Below are 15,522 nucleotides of genomic sequence, written 5' to 3'. Positions count from 1 at the left end.
AAGGAAAACACAATGGACTTCAACGTGTCGGAAGTTAATAGAATATGATTGTATTTTCTTGGTCCTTAAACTGAAACAATGAACTGCCATCACTTCTGCTGAGAGTCATCTTTAAACTCACAGGAGTATAGTCAGGATTGTCAGCCTAATAAATACTATAAATGTTCTGTTTGTGAGTTTTAGTTTAATTCATATCTAATATCCAGCTGCATAATGACTCTTGAGACAACTTGGATTTATTTAGCTGTATGTTTTTATTAAGAGTAGATGGTACTATTCAACAATTCTTTGATCTGTGAAACATGCTGGAAACAAACTAAAAAAGCCCAACTGGAATGTTGCTTTAGATCAAAATTCTAGTTTCATCTAGATGTGACTTCAGGAAGAGGCTGATCAGGACTAAAAGTTTTATAATGGTTACCTATAACTGTTAAGTCCTTTGTGGAGTAGAGGAGAATATTCTTCTAGCTCTGTGTATTTCCCTAAATCCAAGTTGTGGAAGAGTATTTTGTGTCTTTCAAATTAAGTACAGTGTCTGAGGCATAGCTGCATACTGTAGTTCTGGAAAGTATTTATTGCCTTTTAATTTAAAACTCCAATTCATTTTGCAGGTGATTTTTCTGACCACGCTGTTCTACCTGTTGAGTTCCAGTGATGAGTACTACAAGCCAGTAAAGTGGGTGATAAGCCTGACACCTTTGTCTCAGCCGGGTCCATCCTCAAATATAGTTGGTCAATCTGTGGAGGAAGCAATAAGGTATGTTGTTGATTTCTTAGCCCTTCTGGAAAATTCTATTTTTAAACTTGATGCTCAACTACAAATATTTAGCAATTGCAACACCTCCTGTTTCAAAGACGACTTCCAAATCTCAAAGACTTTCAAGAACCTAGTAGTGATGACTTTTCCTTCTGGATTGCTAAAAGAACAATTTGATTGGACTTGTCTAAAAAAAAATTTAAAGGCCTGTGCTGTAGTGAATACTAGTATTTTATAAAACTGATACACCCTTATCTCTAACCCATGAGGAATTAGTGTGTCTGCAGATGGTTTCTGTAGCTCAAGAAATCTCTTAAGCTGAAGCTGTTCTCTATCAAGCACCAAAACAAATCAAGACCTTTTTCCATTGCAGTTTCTCTGATTGGAGCTATGTTGTGATTTTTATTGTCCAGGCAAGAAGTAGCTATAGATTTCATAAATAATTTTTTAATTCCTTTGCCAAGACAGTGACAGTTCTTTGTTCATGTGGATTGATCTGTGAGCTGTATTGGGGTGAAAACAGCTTTCCAGCCAATTTTTGAGCCAAGTGTTGAATCTGACTGTTTCTGTCACAGTATCTCAGATGTTAAATTTGCACTCGAGTAGTGGGAGAAAAAACGGTGCATCTGTGGTGACACTGCAAGACTTCTTTAAAAGAAGTTGAAGGGAATCCAGGAGTTACCTGCTGCAGGCCATGGGATGAAATGCTCTCCCAGCCTTTGATAGGAAATCTGGTTGTCCAGGACAGAAGGGAGACAAGATGCCAGCAGGAGGTATGAGGTGCTGGGAACCAGCAGGCATTTGCCAAGGGCAAGTCATGCCGTGCCTAACCCCAGAGACTGCTTGGCTGGTGGCGTGGTACAAGGGTAGAGCCATGAATACAGAAGTTCGCTCGGAGGCACACGAAGGGCAAGGTGACATCACCAAACATCCAGCACAGCTTCACTAAGGACAGGTTGTGCCAGGACCAACCCGAGTCTTGCTTGGAGGAGGTGACTGTTGTAGTGGGACAAGGAGAGAGCAATGACTGCCATTCACTCTGAATTCAGCAAGGCCCGTGACACAACCTCCCATGGTATCCAGATGGGTGAGCGGTGGACAAGGTGGCAGTACCCGGTGGGAGGACCACTGTCTTGTGCTCAGCAGGACAAATCCCAGCCATGGGGCTCGTGGTGATGTGCCTCAGGTCAGTGTTGGTGGGGCTCTTGCTGGCGACCGTCTGAAGTTAAGGACCTGGGTGGCAGTGGGGCAGGCCATCTTCCACAAGGTTGTGGGTGTCCCTTGCCATTTGGGTAAGGCAGGAGCTCAATGGAAGCCAGACCCTCTTCTCCCCTCTCCCTCAGGGCTCGGTACAGAAGAGATGGCACCCCTTCAGTAGGGGCGGTGCTGGGGAATGGGAAAGAAGGAGCCGCACAACCTTTGACCGTCAACCAAAGCACTGCGTATTGGTGGGAGATGTTGCAGGGGAGCCTGTGGGAAGTCCACAGAGTTTCTTCTCGGTTAAACAAGATTTTCCCCTTGTGAACCTGTGTTGGCTGTAACCAGTGACAACACTGTCTCAGATGTTTTTCAGTAACTCCCAGACACACTTCCATAATGTTACATGGCACTGCAGTGAGACCGATAATTTGGAAACAAGACATTCCTAGGGTTCAACGCCTTTCTTATGGTAATTTTACTCCATTGAAAAAACTAGTATCAGGTTACTGATGTTATAGCTTAAAAAAACCTCAGAAGGTAAGGCACTGCCAAAGCACGAAGGTGGGCACAGAAGCGGAAAGTTTCCAAGAAAGAGCCTCCTACCAGAAGGCAGAGGCCAGGAGGGGTGACAGGAGTGCAGATGCAGTTGCCAAAGTGCCCAATAATAGAGCATGGAAGCATTTTTATTCTTTTGTTTATTGTTTTTGTTTATTGAGGTGGATCCACCTCCATGGACTCCACGCTGTCCTTTGATCCACTGTTATGCGCGGGCAGCTGGTGGGGAGCCGGTGGACTCACCTCCATGGGCTCCACACCAATGTCTGGTGCACTGCTGCCCCTGGGCCTCACAGCACTTCTCAGCAGATAGTCATGGTGGGGCCCCGTGCTGTTCCCCCGTGTGTCCACAGCTGTCTGCTGGACAGCGCTGGTTGCATGAGAGTGGTCACTGGTTCTCATGTCACGACGGGTAGTGTTGTTCCTCCATTTCCTCCTCCTCCTCCTCCGCTGACTTTCCTCCTTCAGGCTCCAGGGACGTGCCTTCCTCTTTGCCCGTGGTGGCAGTAACCTTCTCTTTGCTTTTGCATGCAAAGGTGGGCAGGCACCCGCGTCACTGCTCTGGATGCTCCCTGGCAGGCAGACACGCTTGGGCTCCGGGCTCTTCTCCCGTGGGTCTGCAGGCAGGCGCCTCTTGCGGTCAGTCCGAGGAGCAAGGTCATTCACCACTGTGGCACCAGACGTGACGTTCCTCCTCCACTGATTGCCCTCCTGATTCAGGCTGCTGGGAGGTGTCTTCCCCTTTGCCCGTAATGGCGGTACCCTTCTCTCTGCTGTCACTGATGAAGGTGGGCAGGCACCCGCGTCACTGCTCTGGATGCTCCCTGGCAGGCAGACACGCTTGGGCTCCGGGCTCTTCTCCCGTGGGTCTGCAGGCAGGCGCCTCTTGCGGTCAGTCCGAGGAGCAAGGTCATTCACCCCTGTGGCACCAGACGTGATGTTCCTCCTCCACTGATTGCCCTCCTGATTCAGGCTGCTGGGAGGTGTCTTCCCCTTTGCCCGTAATGGCGGTACCCTTCTCTCTGCTGTCACTGATGAAGGTGGGCAGGCACCCGCGTCACTGCTCTGGATGCTCCCTGGCAGGCAGACACGCTTGGGCTCCGGGCTCTTCTCCCGTGGGTCTGCAGGCAGGCGCCTCTTGCGGTCAGTCCGAGGAGCAAGGTCATTCACCCCTGTGGCACCAGACGTGATGTTCCTCCTCCACTGATTGCCCTCCTGATTCAGGCTGCTGGGAGGTGTCTTCCCCTTTGCCCGTAATGGCGGTACCCTTCTCTCTGCTGTCACTGATGAAGGTGGGCAGGCACCCGCGTCACTGCTCTGGATGCTCCCTGGCAGGCAGACACGCTTGGGCTCCGGGCTCTTCTCCCGTGGGTCTGCAGGCAGGCGCCTCTTGCGGTCAGTCCGAGGAGCAAGGTCATTCACCCCTGTGGCACCAGACGTGATGTTCCTCCTCCACTGATTGCCCTCCTGATTCAGGCTGCTGGGAGGTGTCTTCCCCTTTGCCCGTAATGGCGGTACCCTTCTCTCTGCTGTCACTGATGAAGGTGGGCAGGCACCCGCGTCACTGCTCTGGATGCTCCCTGGCAGGCAGACACGCTTGGGCTCCGGGCTCTTCTCCCGTGGGTCTGCAGGCAGGCGCCTCTTGCGGTCAGTCCGAGGAGCAAGGTCATTCACCCCTGTGGCACCAGACGTGATGTTCCTCCTCCACTGATTGCCCTCCTGATTCAGGCTGCTGGGAGGTGTCTTCCCCTTTGCCCGTAATGGCGGTACCCTTCTCTCTGCTGTCACTGATGAAGGTGGGCAGGCACCCGCGTCACTGCTCTGGATGCTCCCTGGCAGGCAGACACGCTTGGGCTCCGGGCTCTTCTCCCGTGGGTCTGCAGGCAGGCGCCTCTTGCGGTCAGTCCGAGGAGCAAGGTCATTCACCCCTGTGGCACCAGACGTGATGTTCCTCCTCCACTGATTGCCCTCCTGATTCAGGCTGCTGGGAGGTGTCTTCCCCTTTGCCCGTAATGGCGGTACCCTTCTCTCTGCTGTCACTGATGAAGGTGGGCAGGCACCCGCGTCACTGCTCTGGATGCTCCCTGGCAGGCAGACACGTTTGGGCTCCGGGCTCTTCTCCCGTGGGTCTGCAGGCAGGCGCCTCTTGCGGACAGTCCGAGGAGCAAGGTCATTCACGCCCATAGCACTAGGGGTGATGTTCCTCCTCCTCCTCCTCCGCTGATTGCCCTCCTGATTCAAGCTGCTGTGAGGTGTCTTCCTGTTTGCCGGTGGTGGGAATGATCTCTGTGCTGTCCCACGCCAAGGTAGGCAGCCACCAGCCTCGATGCTCCCGCTCCTCTTCCTTCCAGGTATGCCTGGCTTCTGAGCGCCTGGAAACTCGGCAACCTGTGGGCCAGCTGCAGGGTCCCTTTTTTTATAGGGCTGGAACAAAAGGCTGTGACATCACCAGGCCATTGTGATGTCGATTTTGACGGTGGCCAATGGGTGTGTCCAACTGGCAGGTTTGGGCGTTGTGGGCCTGTGGTCTGAGAGATGCCCAAATGTGGGAGAAGGAGAGTCGCAGGGGCTGAGGGTCCTTCTCCTGGGGCTCACTCCCGCCTGCCATGATGCTTGTCCAAGAGAAAGACTGCCTCTTGGGCACAGGGACTGCCCTCCTCCACGTCCCCTCGTAAGCCCTGGGCTCCAGCTCCTCATCCCGTGCCAGGGTTCCCCTCAATGAGACGGTGGCAACCATGTTCTGGGAGGGTCGGGGGTCCTCAGCAACCCTTCACCGAGCCAATGCCCTGTAAGTGGCACAGTCCCATGTGCTTGGCAGTGGCTGAGAGGGGGCAAATTATGAAGACATCCGACCAGCGGGGAAATGAGATCCAGCCGGCCTGTGCAAGGTCTGACAGCTCTCTGTAGAGAACTGCTGATTGCCACTTGTTGCATGGACTCTTCTTCCCCGTTCCCTGGCTCTGCTCTGGAGCGTGGAGAGGTGCCATTTCATGTATGCCGAGCTCTGATGGAGAAGGGGACAAGAGGGCCTGATGTCCTTTGAGCTGCTGTGCCGGGACAATGTAAGGAGCCTGCTGGAGGCCACTGAGGGAGGACCCTGTGGAAGGCAGGACAGGTTATGTTCAAAGACCCGCAGAAGCACAAAGGTTGGGAGAGGCACTTGGAGGTCTCCAGTCCAAGCTCCTTCTCAGAGCAGCTCCAGTTGCATCCCTTTGCTTGGGTCTTAGTTCAGCCATGTTTAGATGCTCTCAAGCACGGATGCTCCACAGCCCCTGTGGGGCCTCTGCGCCATGTCTGAGCAGATTCATGGTGCCAGTCTTCCTTTCAGCTAGCTGGGATTGCTCCTAGGCCTAGTGCTGCTTGTTCAACTGGAGTCATCAGTCAGGTCCACCCGTGAGCATTTCTTCTGTTCTTGATGCAGACGAGAGGCAGCTGCCTTTGCCTGCCCTTGTACACCCCTCCCCATCTCAAAGGCTTTGGGCTGGGCTCACAACAAGTCTTTCCTGGACTGTGGAGACCAGGAGGGGATAGAGGAGCCCAGATGATGTTGCTGAAGTGCCAAATAAGAGAGAAGGCATGTTTATTGGGTTTTTTTGGTGGTTGTTTCACTGTTTGGGGTTTAATGGTTTATTGGCTAGTCTTGAAAAGAACACCTAATAAAGTAGCTAGAAGGGACCTTAAGGATGAGGTCCAGCACTTCTTCCTGGCAGCACTGCAGTTTTCTGCTTTTCCAAAGCAACACCTGTCTCTCTGAGGTCTTTGCACGATCTGTTGCTACTCTTTGTGCACTGCCATGGAGTACACTGCCGTGGAATGCCTGGCTTCATCTTCAAGAAGCTCTTGGTCTTCTAAGATCTTAGACAGCCAAAGTAGATGGAGAGATGCAAAGAACGCCTTTGCTCAGGGTGGAGCTTCTCAGCCTGGAAGTGTAATTCAGCCTTTCTAGGCTTCTCCTGGGGACCGGGAGGTAAGGGGAAGTGCAAGGGCTGGCCTGTTGCTGGTTTGGTCTTTCCAGATGTTGTGAATGTGATTCTGTTTGTAGGCTGGGCATTTGCCTTTGGCCCAGGTATCTGCCCTTGATGGAGTTGTCCCAGTTCTCACAGGTAAATCCTGCTGGCCTCCAAGCCATCCTCCAGAAGGGGACTGAGAGTGTTTGGACGGTAGAACAAAGGCAGTTTTGCAAACTGTTCATCAATCTGTTTTCCCAATTTTGAGTCATTTTCATGATGTAAATGCTCCTGTTGTTTTAGAGGAAGCATTTTTGCGTGTTTTCGTGTCATATACTGCCTTTGCTCCTCCTGGCCCGTAGTCGCCCCTTGGGGAAGGCAGCATTTAATCTGCAAGGGGAGAGGGAAGGTCAGTATTTGTGTGAGGATTCCATAAAAAACCTGGGAGGAAGATCACTACCAAAGGCATGTGTGACCGCAGGATTTTCTGACTGATGTATGAAGTACTGGTGCTAGTTCAAATAAAGCAACTAATTCAAAATTCACGGTGCCAAATTCTGTTTTGGAATTTTGTCAGCCATTGCCTGCAAAGGAGATGGGAAATAAAAACTTAGGCAAATGGTAATAATCCTGAATACTGCTAATGCCTCAGTAGGACAAAAGCTTCTGTTCTCAAATAGTTTTGGTCTTTTGTACCCAGTTGGTGTCTCATCCCACACAGTGGGTTACGAGGGGGGTGAATCTTTCAAATTCCCCAAGAGCCTGCCTGCCTACCGGTGGCAGAGCCGGTCTCTGCTCGGCAGAGCCTCAGGGCAGGCCAAGTCACCACAGTGATTCAGAGAACAATTGTGCTGGTGACTTTATTAACTGACCGCTTGTCCTGGTTCAGCTAGGATAGGGTTAAGTTTCCCCAGCAGGGAGAAGGGATCTCCAGACGGGTTATTCATACCATGCTGCCATCAGGTCCAGCGCGGGAAGCTTTCCTTTGTGGCTTTGTTCGTGGGGCCATGCGGAGCGGGCTGTCTGTATCGCGGTATTTCTCTGTATATCTTTTGTCTTGTTTACTGTTATTACCGTTTGTTGTTGTTGTTATCAATATTGTTGTTGTTCAGATTGCTTAATACACTGTTGTATTAAATTTCTTCTTATTTTAACCTGGAGTTTGTGCCTTACTTGTGTCCGAGGGTGGGGGAGGGACAGAGTGGGTCCCGGCAGGGTTTAAAACTATCACAGGCTTTTTTTGGCGCAGCAATGTGGGGCACAATAGGTTTGAAATATGTTTCAAAAAGGGACAGACCCCGACCAGAGTGTGTTAGAGCAATCTGTTGGGTGCAATTTTTTTTCTGTTTATACTGCTTTATAAGAAAGTGTTTGCAATGCTGACCCACTTACTTGCATGGTGGGCCTGGATTAATCCTTACATCCACTGTGTGTTGCCAGTGCTAATCTTTGTTGTCAGTGGAAAATGTATAAAGGGGCTTGTTTTGTTATACGTTCTACTGACTGCTCATACTGTGGTTGTATTGGTGTGTATGGGGGTGAGCCTGTACCTGTTTGCTGCCTGGGCTTTTGTTAGGGGTCTCACCCCCTCTATGGGTTAGCCAGGGGAAGAGATCCTCTCGGTTTTTGAGGGTTTCAGTTATTCATGGAGCCTGCAGGCCAGTGTGTTTGTGGCACAATGCTTTCTGAATGTCTGCCTGCTTTTGGTTTTGGCCATGTGGCACTCCTCCAACAGTAGCAGTGCCCGGAAACCTGCCCCGAGGTCAGATAATAGTGAGTGGCAAGGGGTGTGGGAAAAGATGGGCAAATGTCTGAGTCAGTGGTCGCCTGCAACGCTTTGGAATTTCACTCCCGAACAAATGCAGAGCCCTGATTAAACTGATGGAGTGCTTAGAAAGGGTGTGTTACCAATCTGGCAAAACCCAGGAGACACAACTTGCTGCAATGTGTTGGGGCCTTGCCCATGCCTACCATGTCCTTTTTAATACCACTCGCTGCCCTCAAGGGGCAGAAAGGGCTACAGGACCTGAGAGTGAAGTTCCTGGTACAGTATCTGGGCCGAGGGAACAGGCAGAGCCAGTATCAGTTGCCTCCACCAGCACAGCAGCTGAGCCAGAGATCCTGCCAGTGTTGGTCCCAGTTGCCCCGATACAGAAAGTCAGCTCTCAAAATGGGGGATGGGGATGAGCGAGGCCCAGCATGGGAACATGAGGAAGGACCAGAGGTGATCGTCTGATCTCTATCCCCGACAGCTGTGAGATATGCGGAGAGATTTTGGCCGCCTGGAGGCAGATTTGCACCTGGCTGCTCCGATGCTGGGACAATGGAGCCAGTGCTTTTGAAATGGAGGGGAGAGAGGCCAAGCAGCTGGGATCTTTGGCCAAGGAGGCTGGCATTGATAGGGCAATAGGGAAACAGACTCAAACCCTCAGTCTTTGGAGGCAACTCCTGCTCAGTGTAAGGGAGAGATACAAGGATGATATCCTATGTCAGCTAGGCAAATGAACCAACATTGAGAAAGGCATTCAGAACCTCAGGGAACTGTCTGTGTTTGAGATGATCTATGGTGATCTGAATGATGAGCAGTCACCCATGGGCCCAGATCAGCCCCTTGCATGCACTTGATCTGGCGAAAGTTCCTGAAAAGTGCACCAGAAGCACACTCGAAAGCATTAGCAGTAGCATCCTGGTGGACAGACACCCACAGTCTTAACAGTGGATGGAGTGGTTGGCAAGCTCTGGCAATATGACGGAAACCTCCCTTCATCCCAGCATTCCTGGGTTTCAGCTGTAAAGGACCTGTCTCAGAGGGTCCAGAGAGTGGAAGAGGACTGTTCCTACATTCCACCTGCACGGGCTAATGTCTCAGCCATTAGAAGTAAACATTTCCCCACCCAAGAGAAAGGCAGCAGAAGTCACACACCACGAGGCACCCTGTGGTTTTTCCTCCGTGACCATGGAGAAAACATGAGGAGGTGGGATGGACAGCCCGCTCCCACCCTAGCTGCACGAGTAGAGCAGCTGAAAGGGAAGACCATCACCAAAGGGGAGTCCTCCAAGAAAAGCACAGCTCCAGTGTCCAGTCAGAAATCCCCCAGGCAGAATAGAATGGTGAACGTTATGTCTGACCCTCTTGAGGGGACCAGTAAATCATTCTTACAAGAAGTGAGTGATGCTGAGCAGGATTAGAGGGGCCCTGCCTCCAGCCAGGTGGAGAAAAGGGATAATTGGATTTACTGGACAGTGTGGATCCGACGGCCTGGCACATCAGACCCACAAGAGTATAAGGCTTTGGTGGACACTGGCGCACAGTGCACCCTGATGCCATCGAGCTACAGTGGGGTTGAATCCATCTGCATCTCCGGAGTGACAGGGGGATCCCAACAGCTGACCCTACTGGAAGCTGAAGTGAGCCTGACTGGGAAGGACTGGCATAAGCACCCCATTGTGACTGGCCCAGATGCCCCGTGCATCCTGGGCATAGACTATCTCAGGAGAGGGTACTTCAAAGACCCAAAAGGGTACCGGTGGGCTTTTGGTGTAGCTGCCCTGGAGGAGGTTGAACAGTTGTCCACCTTACCCGGCCTCTCAGAGGATCCCTCAGTGGTGGGGCGGCTTAAGGTTGAGGAGCAGCGAGTGCCGATTGCTACCAGGACGGTGCACCAGCGGCAGTACCGCACCAACCGAGATTCCCTGGTCCCCATCCATCAGCTGATCTGTCAACTAGAAAGCCAGAAGGTGATCAGCAAAACTCACTCACCCTTCAACAGCCCTATATGGCCAGTGAGAAAGCCTAATGGCGAATGGAGGCTAACTGTGGACTACCGTGGCCTGAATGAAGTTACGCCAGCAATGAGTGCTGCAGTGCCGGACATGCTAGAGCTCCAGTATGAACTGGAGTCGAAGGCAGCCAAGTGGTACGCCACGACTGACATTGCTAACGCGTTCTTCTCCATTCCGATAGCGCCAGAGTGCAGGCCACAGTTTGCGTTCACTTGGAGAGGCATCCAGTACACCTGGAATCGATTGCCCCAGGGGTGGAACCACAGCTCCACCATTTGCCATGGACTGGTCCATACTGCACTGGAGAGAGGTGGGGCTCCAGAACACCTGCAGTACATTGATGACATCATTGTATGGGGGGACACAGCCGAGGAAGTCTTTGAGAAAGGGAAGAAGATAATTGAAATCCTCCTGAAGGCCGGCTTTGCCATTAAGCAAAAGAAAGTTAAGGGGCCTGCAAGGGAAATTCAATTCCTAGGGATAAAATGGCAAGATGGGCGTCGCCACATCCCAATGGAGGTGATAAACAAGATAACAGCCATGGCCCCACCAACCTCTAAAAAGGAGACTCAGTCTTTCCTGGGCGCTGTGGGGTTCTGGAGGATGCACATCCCGAACTACAGCCTGATTGTGAGCCCTCTCTACCACGTAACCCGTAAGAAGAACGATTTTGAATGGGGCCCTGAGCAACAACAATCCTTTGAACAAATTAAGCGGGAGATTGCCCAAGCAGTAGCCCTCGGGCCAGTCTGGGAAGGGCAGGAGGTTAAGAACATGCTCTACACCGCAGCCGGGGAGAATGGCCCTACCTGGAGCCTCTGGCAGAGAGCACCTGGGGAGACCCGAGGCCGACCTCTGGGCTTTTGGAGCCGGGGATACAAAGGCTCTGAAGCTAATTACACACCAACTGAGAAGGAGATACTGGCAGCGTACGAAGGAGTTCGGGCTGCCTCAGAAGTGGTCGGCACTGAAACACAGCTCCTCCTGGCACCCCGACTGCCGGTGCTGGGGTGGATGTTCAAAGGAAAAGCCTCCTCCACACATCATGCAACAGATGCCACGTGGAGTAAATGGGTTGCGTTGATAACACAACGGGCTCGAATAGGGAACCCCAGCCGCCCAGGGATACTAGAGGTGATTACGAACTGGCCAGAGAGCAAAGATTCCGGGATGTCACCAGAACAGGAGGTGACACGTGCTAAGGAGGCCCCACCATATAACGAGCTGCCGGATGAGGAGAAGCGATATGCCCTGTTCACTGATGGGTCTTGTCATATTGTGGGAAAACATCGACAGTGGAAGGCTGCTGTATGGAGTCCCACACGACGAGTCACTGAAGCTGCTGAGGGACAGGATGAATCGAGCCAGTTTGCAGAGGTGAAAGCCATTCAGCTTGCTTTGGACATTGCTGAGCGGGAAAAGTGGCTGAGGCTCTACCTCTACACTGACTCGTGGGCAGTGGCGAATACCCTGTGGAAATGGCTGCAGCAATGGAAGCAGAACAACTGGCAACATAAGGGTAAAACCGTCTGGGCTGCTGAAGTATGGCAGGACATTGCAGCCCGTGTGGAAAACCTCGTTGTGAAGGTGCACCACGTGGATGCCCATGTACCCAAGAGTCGGGCCACTGATGAACATCGACACAACCAGCAGGCAGACCAAGCTGCTAAGATTAGAGTGGCTCAGGTGGACTTGGACTGGCAGCGCAAAGGTGAACTGTTCATAGCCCGGTGGGCCCACGAGACCTCAGGCCACCAAGGTAGAGATGCAACATACAGGTGGGCTCGAGATCAAGGGGTGGACCTCACCATTGACACCATTGCAGAGATCATCCACGGATGTGAGACGTGTGCTGCAATCAAACATGCCAAGCGGGTGAAGCCCCAGCGGAATGGAGAGCGATGGCTGAAATATAGATATGGAGAGGCCTGGCAGATCGACTACATCACACTGCCACAGACCCGCCACAGGAAGCGCCACGTGCTCACAATGGTGGAAGTAACCACTGGGTGGCTGGAAGCTTACCCAGCACCCCACGCCACCGCCCGGAACACCATCCTGGGCCTTGAGACCCAAGTCCTGTGGCGACACGGCACCCCAGAGAGAATTGAGTCAGACAACGGGACCCACTTCCGAAACAACCTCATAAATGCCTGGGCAGAAGAACACGGCATCGAGTGGGTCTACCATATCCCCTACCACGCACCAGCCTCTGGGAAGATCGAGCGCTACAATGGACTGTTAAAAACCACATTGAAAGCACTGGGAGGTGGCACCTTCAAAGACTGGGACATGCATCTAGCAAAGGCCACCTGGCTAGTCAACACAAGAGGATCTGCCAGTCGAGCTGGCCCAGCTCAGTCAAAACCTCCATGTGCTGTAGATGGGGATAAAGTCCCTGTGATGTGCATGAGGAATATATTGGGAAAAATGGTCTGGTTTAGTCCTGCGCCAGGCAAAGGTAAAGGCAAACCCACCCACGGGATTGCTTTTGCCCAGGGACCTGGTTGTACCTGGTGGGTGATGCAGGAAAATGGAGAGGTCGGATGCATACCACAGGGGGACTTGATTCTGGGTGAGAACATGCTGTAAATTATGCTGTACCTTTGTAAATTATTGTTTAGTTATTGTTAACTGCTAAATGGCAGTTGGACATGACACAGATGGTATAGAATAAAGGGGTGGATTATGTCCTAATGAGACGGGGAGTCTAAACAATCTTAGATTGATGGTGCAAGACTTTCTCAAAAACAAAAGGAGGCGTATGGGGCTGTTTGCAAAGACATACCAGGTGCTGATAATGTTGCTAAGATACTGTTTCCTAGCCCAAAGAGAAGTCTCCTCTGGTCCTTGAAGCTGTGGGTATCAGCAACAGATTAACTCAAACACCGGCACAAACTGTCCTGGCAATCTGGACAGAAACCAGAGAACAACAGGCTGCGTAGAGCAACAGGATGAAAAGTTCATCAGCGAAAAAGAAGAGGTACTTCATCTTTTCGACCCCTCACCAGGAATTTGCAACTCCTGCCCGGAACTTGAAGAGCTCATCACGCAGGCACAAGGGGAGGAGACCTGATTACCATGAGAAGCGAGGGGAGGCAGGGGTAGACTATGTATATGTATAGGTGTTCTATGAATATGCACTATTTTATAACATATAAACTGGACGGGAGCTGCAAACAGCGCGCAGGCTTGTGGTAGAACGATCCCCCATGCGCCCAGTGATGAATAAACATACCCGCTTTATAACTGCAAAGTTATACAGTGATTTCTCCGCAAGTCATTGGTTCAACTAGGATAGGGATGAGTTTCCCCAGCAGAGAGAGAGGGGGAAGGGATCTCCAGCCGGGTAATTCATACCATGCTGATGTCAGGTCCAGGGGCAGAACCTCTTTTTACTTTTTCTTTTGGTTTTCGGGTTGCAGCAAACACGCGTGACAGGTTTGTTCCCTGACCATTTAGCAGTATTTCTCTGTATATCGTTTGTCTTGTTCACTGTTATTGCTGTTTATTGTTGTTATCATTGCTATTGTTGTTGTTCAGATTGTTTATCACACTGTTGTATTAAATTTCTTATTTTAGCCCAGATTTGTGCCTCGCTTCCAGCCCAACCGGCTGCAGGTGGGAGAGGGGCAACAGCAATATGCTCTCTGGTCCTGGCAGGGCTTAAACCAGCACAGCCCTAGCCAAGGAAGTCTTTGAAAAAGGAAATAAGATAATTGAAATCTTCCTGAAAGCCGGATTTGCCACTAAGCAAAAGGAAGTTAAGGGGCCTGCAAGGGAAATTCAATTTCTAGGGATAAAATGGCAAGATGGGCGTCGCCACATCCCAATGGAGGTGATAAACAAGATAACAGCTATGGCCCCACCAACCTCTAAAAAGGAGACTCAGTCTTTCCTGGGTGCTGTGGGGTTCTGGAGGATGCACATCCCGAACTACAGCCTGATTGTGAGCCCTCTCTACCACGTAACCTGTAAGAAGAAAAATTTTGAATGGGGCCCTGAGCAACAACAATTCTTTGAACAAATTAAGCAGGAGATTGGCCAAGCAGTAGACTTCGGGCCAGTCTGGGAAGGGCAGGAGGTTAAGAACATGCTCTACACGGCAGCCGGGGAGAATGGCCCTACCTGGAGCCTCTGGCAGAGAGCCCCTGGGGAAACCCGAGGCCGACCTCTAGGCTTTTGGAGCCGGGGATACAAAGGCTCTGAAGCTAATTACACACCAACTGAGAAGGAGATACTGGCAGAATATGAAGGAGTTCGGGCTGCCTCAGAAGTGGTCAGCACTGAAACACAGCTCCTCCTGGCACCCTGACTGCCGGTGCTGGGGTGGATGTTCAAAGGAAAGGCCTCCTCCACACATCATGCAACAGATGCCACGTAAATGGGTTGCGTTGATAACACAGCGGGCTTGAATAGGGAACCCCAGTCGCCCAGGGATATTAGAGGTGATCATGAACTGGCCAGAGAGCAAAGATTCCGGGATGTCACCAGAACAGGAGGTGACACGTGATGACCAATAATTTGGAAACAAGACATTCCTAGGGTTCAACGCCTTTCTTAGGATAATTTTACTCCATTGAAAAAACTAGTATCCGGTTACCGATGTTATAGCTTAAAAAAATCTCAGAACGTAGGGCACGGCTAAAGCACAAAGGTGGGGACAGAAGTGGAAAGTTTCCAAGAAAGAGCCTCCTACCAGAAGGCAGAGGCCAGGAGGGGTGACTGAGTGCAGATGCAGTTGCCAAAGTGCCCAATAATAGAGCATGGAAGCATTTTTATTCTTCTGTTGTTTATTGTTTTTGTTTATTGAGGTGGATCCACCTCCATGGACTCCACGCTGTCCTTTGATCCACTGTTATGCGCGGGCAGCTGGTGGGGAGCCGGTGGACTCACCTCCATGGGCTCCACACCGTTGTCTGGTGCACTGCTGCCCCTGGGCCTCACAGCACTTCTCAGCAGATAGTCATGGTGGGGCCCCGTGCTGTTCCCCCGTGTGTCCACAGCTGTCTGCTGGACAGCGCTGGTTGCATGAGAGTGGTCACTGGTTCTCATGTCACGACGGGTAGTATTGTTCCTCCACCTCCTCCTCCTCCTCCTCCGCTGACTTTCCTCCTTCAGGCTCCAGGGACGTGCCTTCCTCTTTGCCCGTGGTGGCAGTAACCTTCTCTTTGCTTTTGCATGCAAAGGTGGGCAGGCACCCACGTCACTGCTCTGGATGCTCCCTGGCAGGCAGACACGCTTGGGCTCCGGGCTCTTCTCCCGTGGGTCTGCAGGCAG

General features: G+C 51.6%; 1 protein-coding gene across 1 annotated transcript in view; it reads left to right on the top strand.

Moving 5' to 3' along the window:
• Positions 1 to 15,522, top strand: part of TMEM245 (transmembrane protein 245) — a 114,882-nt gene that overhangs the window by 67,128 nt on the left and 32,232 nt on the right. Inside the window, exon 15 of the mRNA XM_026843085.1 lies at positions 612 to 757. Coding sequence (XP_026698886.1) covers positions 612 to 757 — 146 coding nt within the window. The remainder of the gene's footprint in view (positions 1 to 611; positions 758 to 15,522) is intronic.

This window comes from Athene cunicularia, assembly GCF_003259725.1.
Source record: "Athene cunicularia isolate RWA chromosome 2 unlocalized genomic scaffold, athCun1 chr2_part1, whole genome shotgun sequence".
NCBI classification, from domain to species: domain Eukaryota; kingdom Metazoa; phylum Chordata; class Aves; order Strigiformes; family Strigidae; genus Athene; species Athene cunicularia.
Note: the sequence above shows the minus strand (reverse complement) of the source record. Positions and strands in the feature narration are given on the sequence as shown.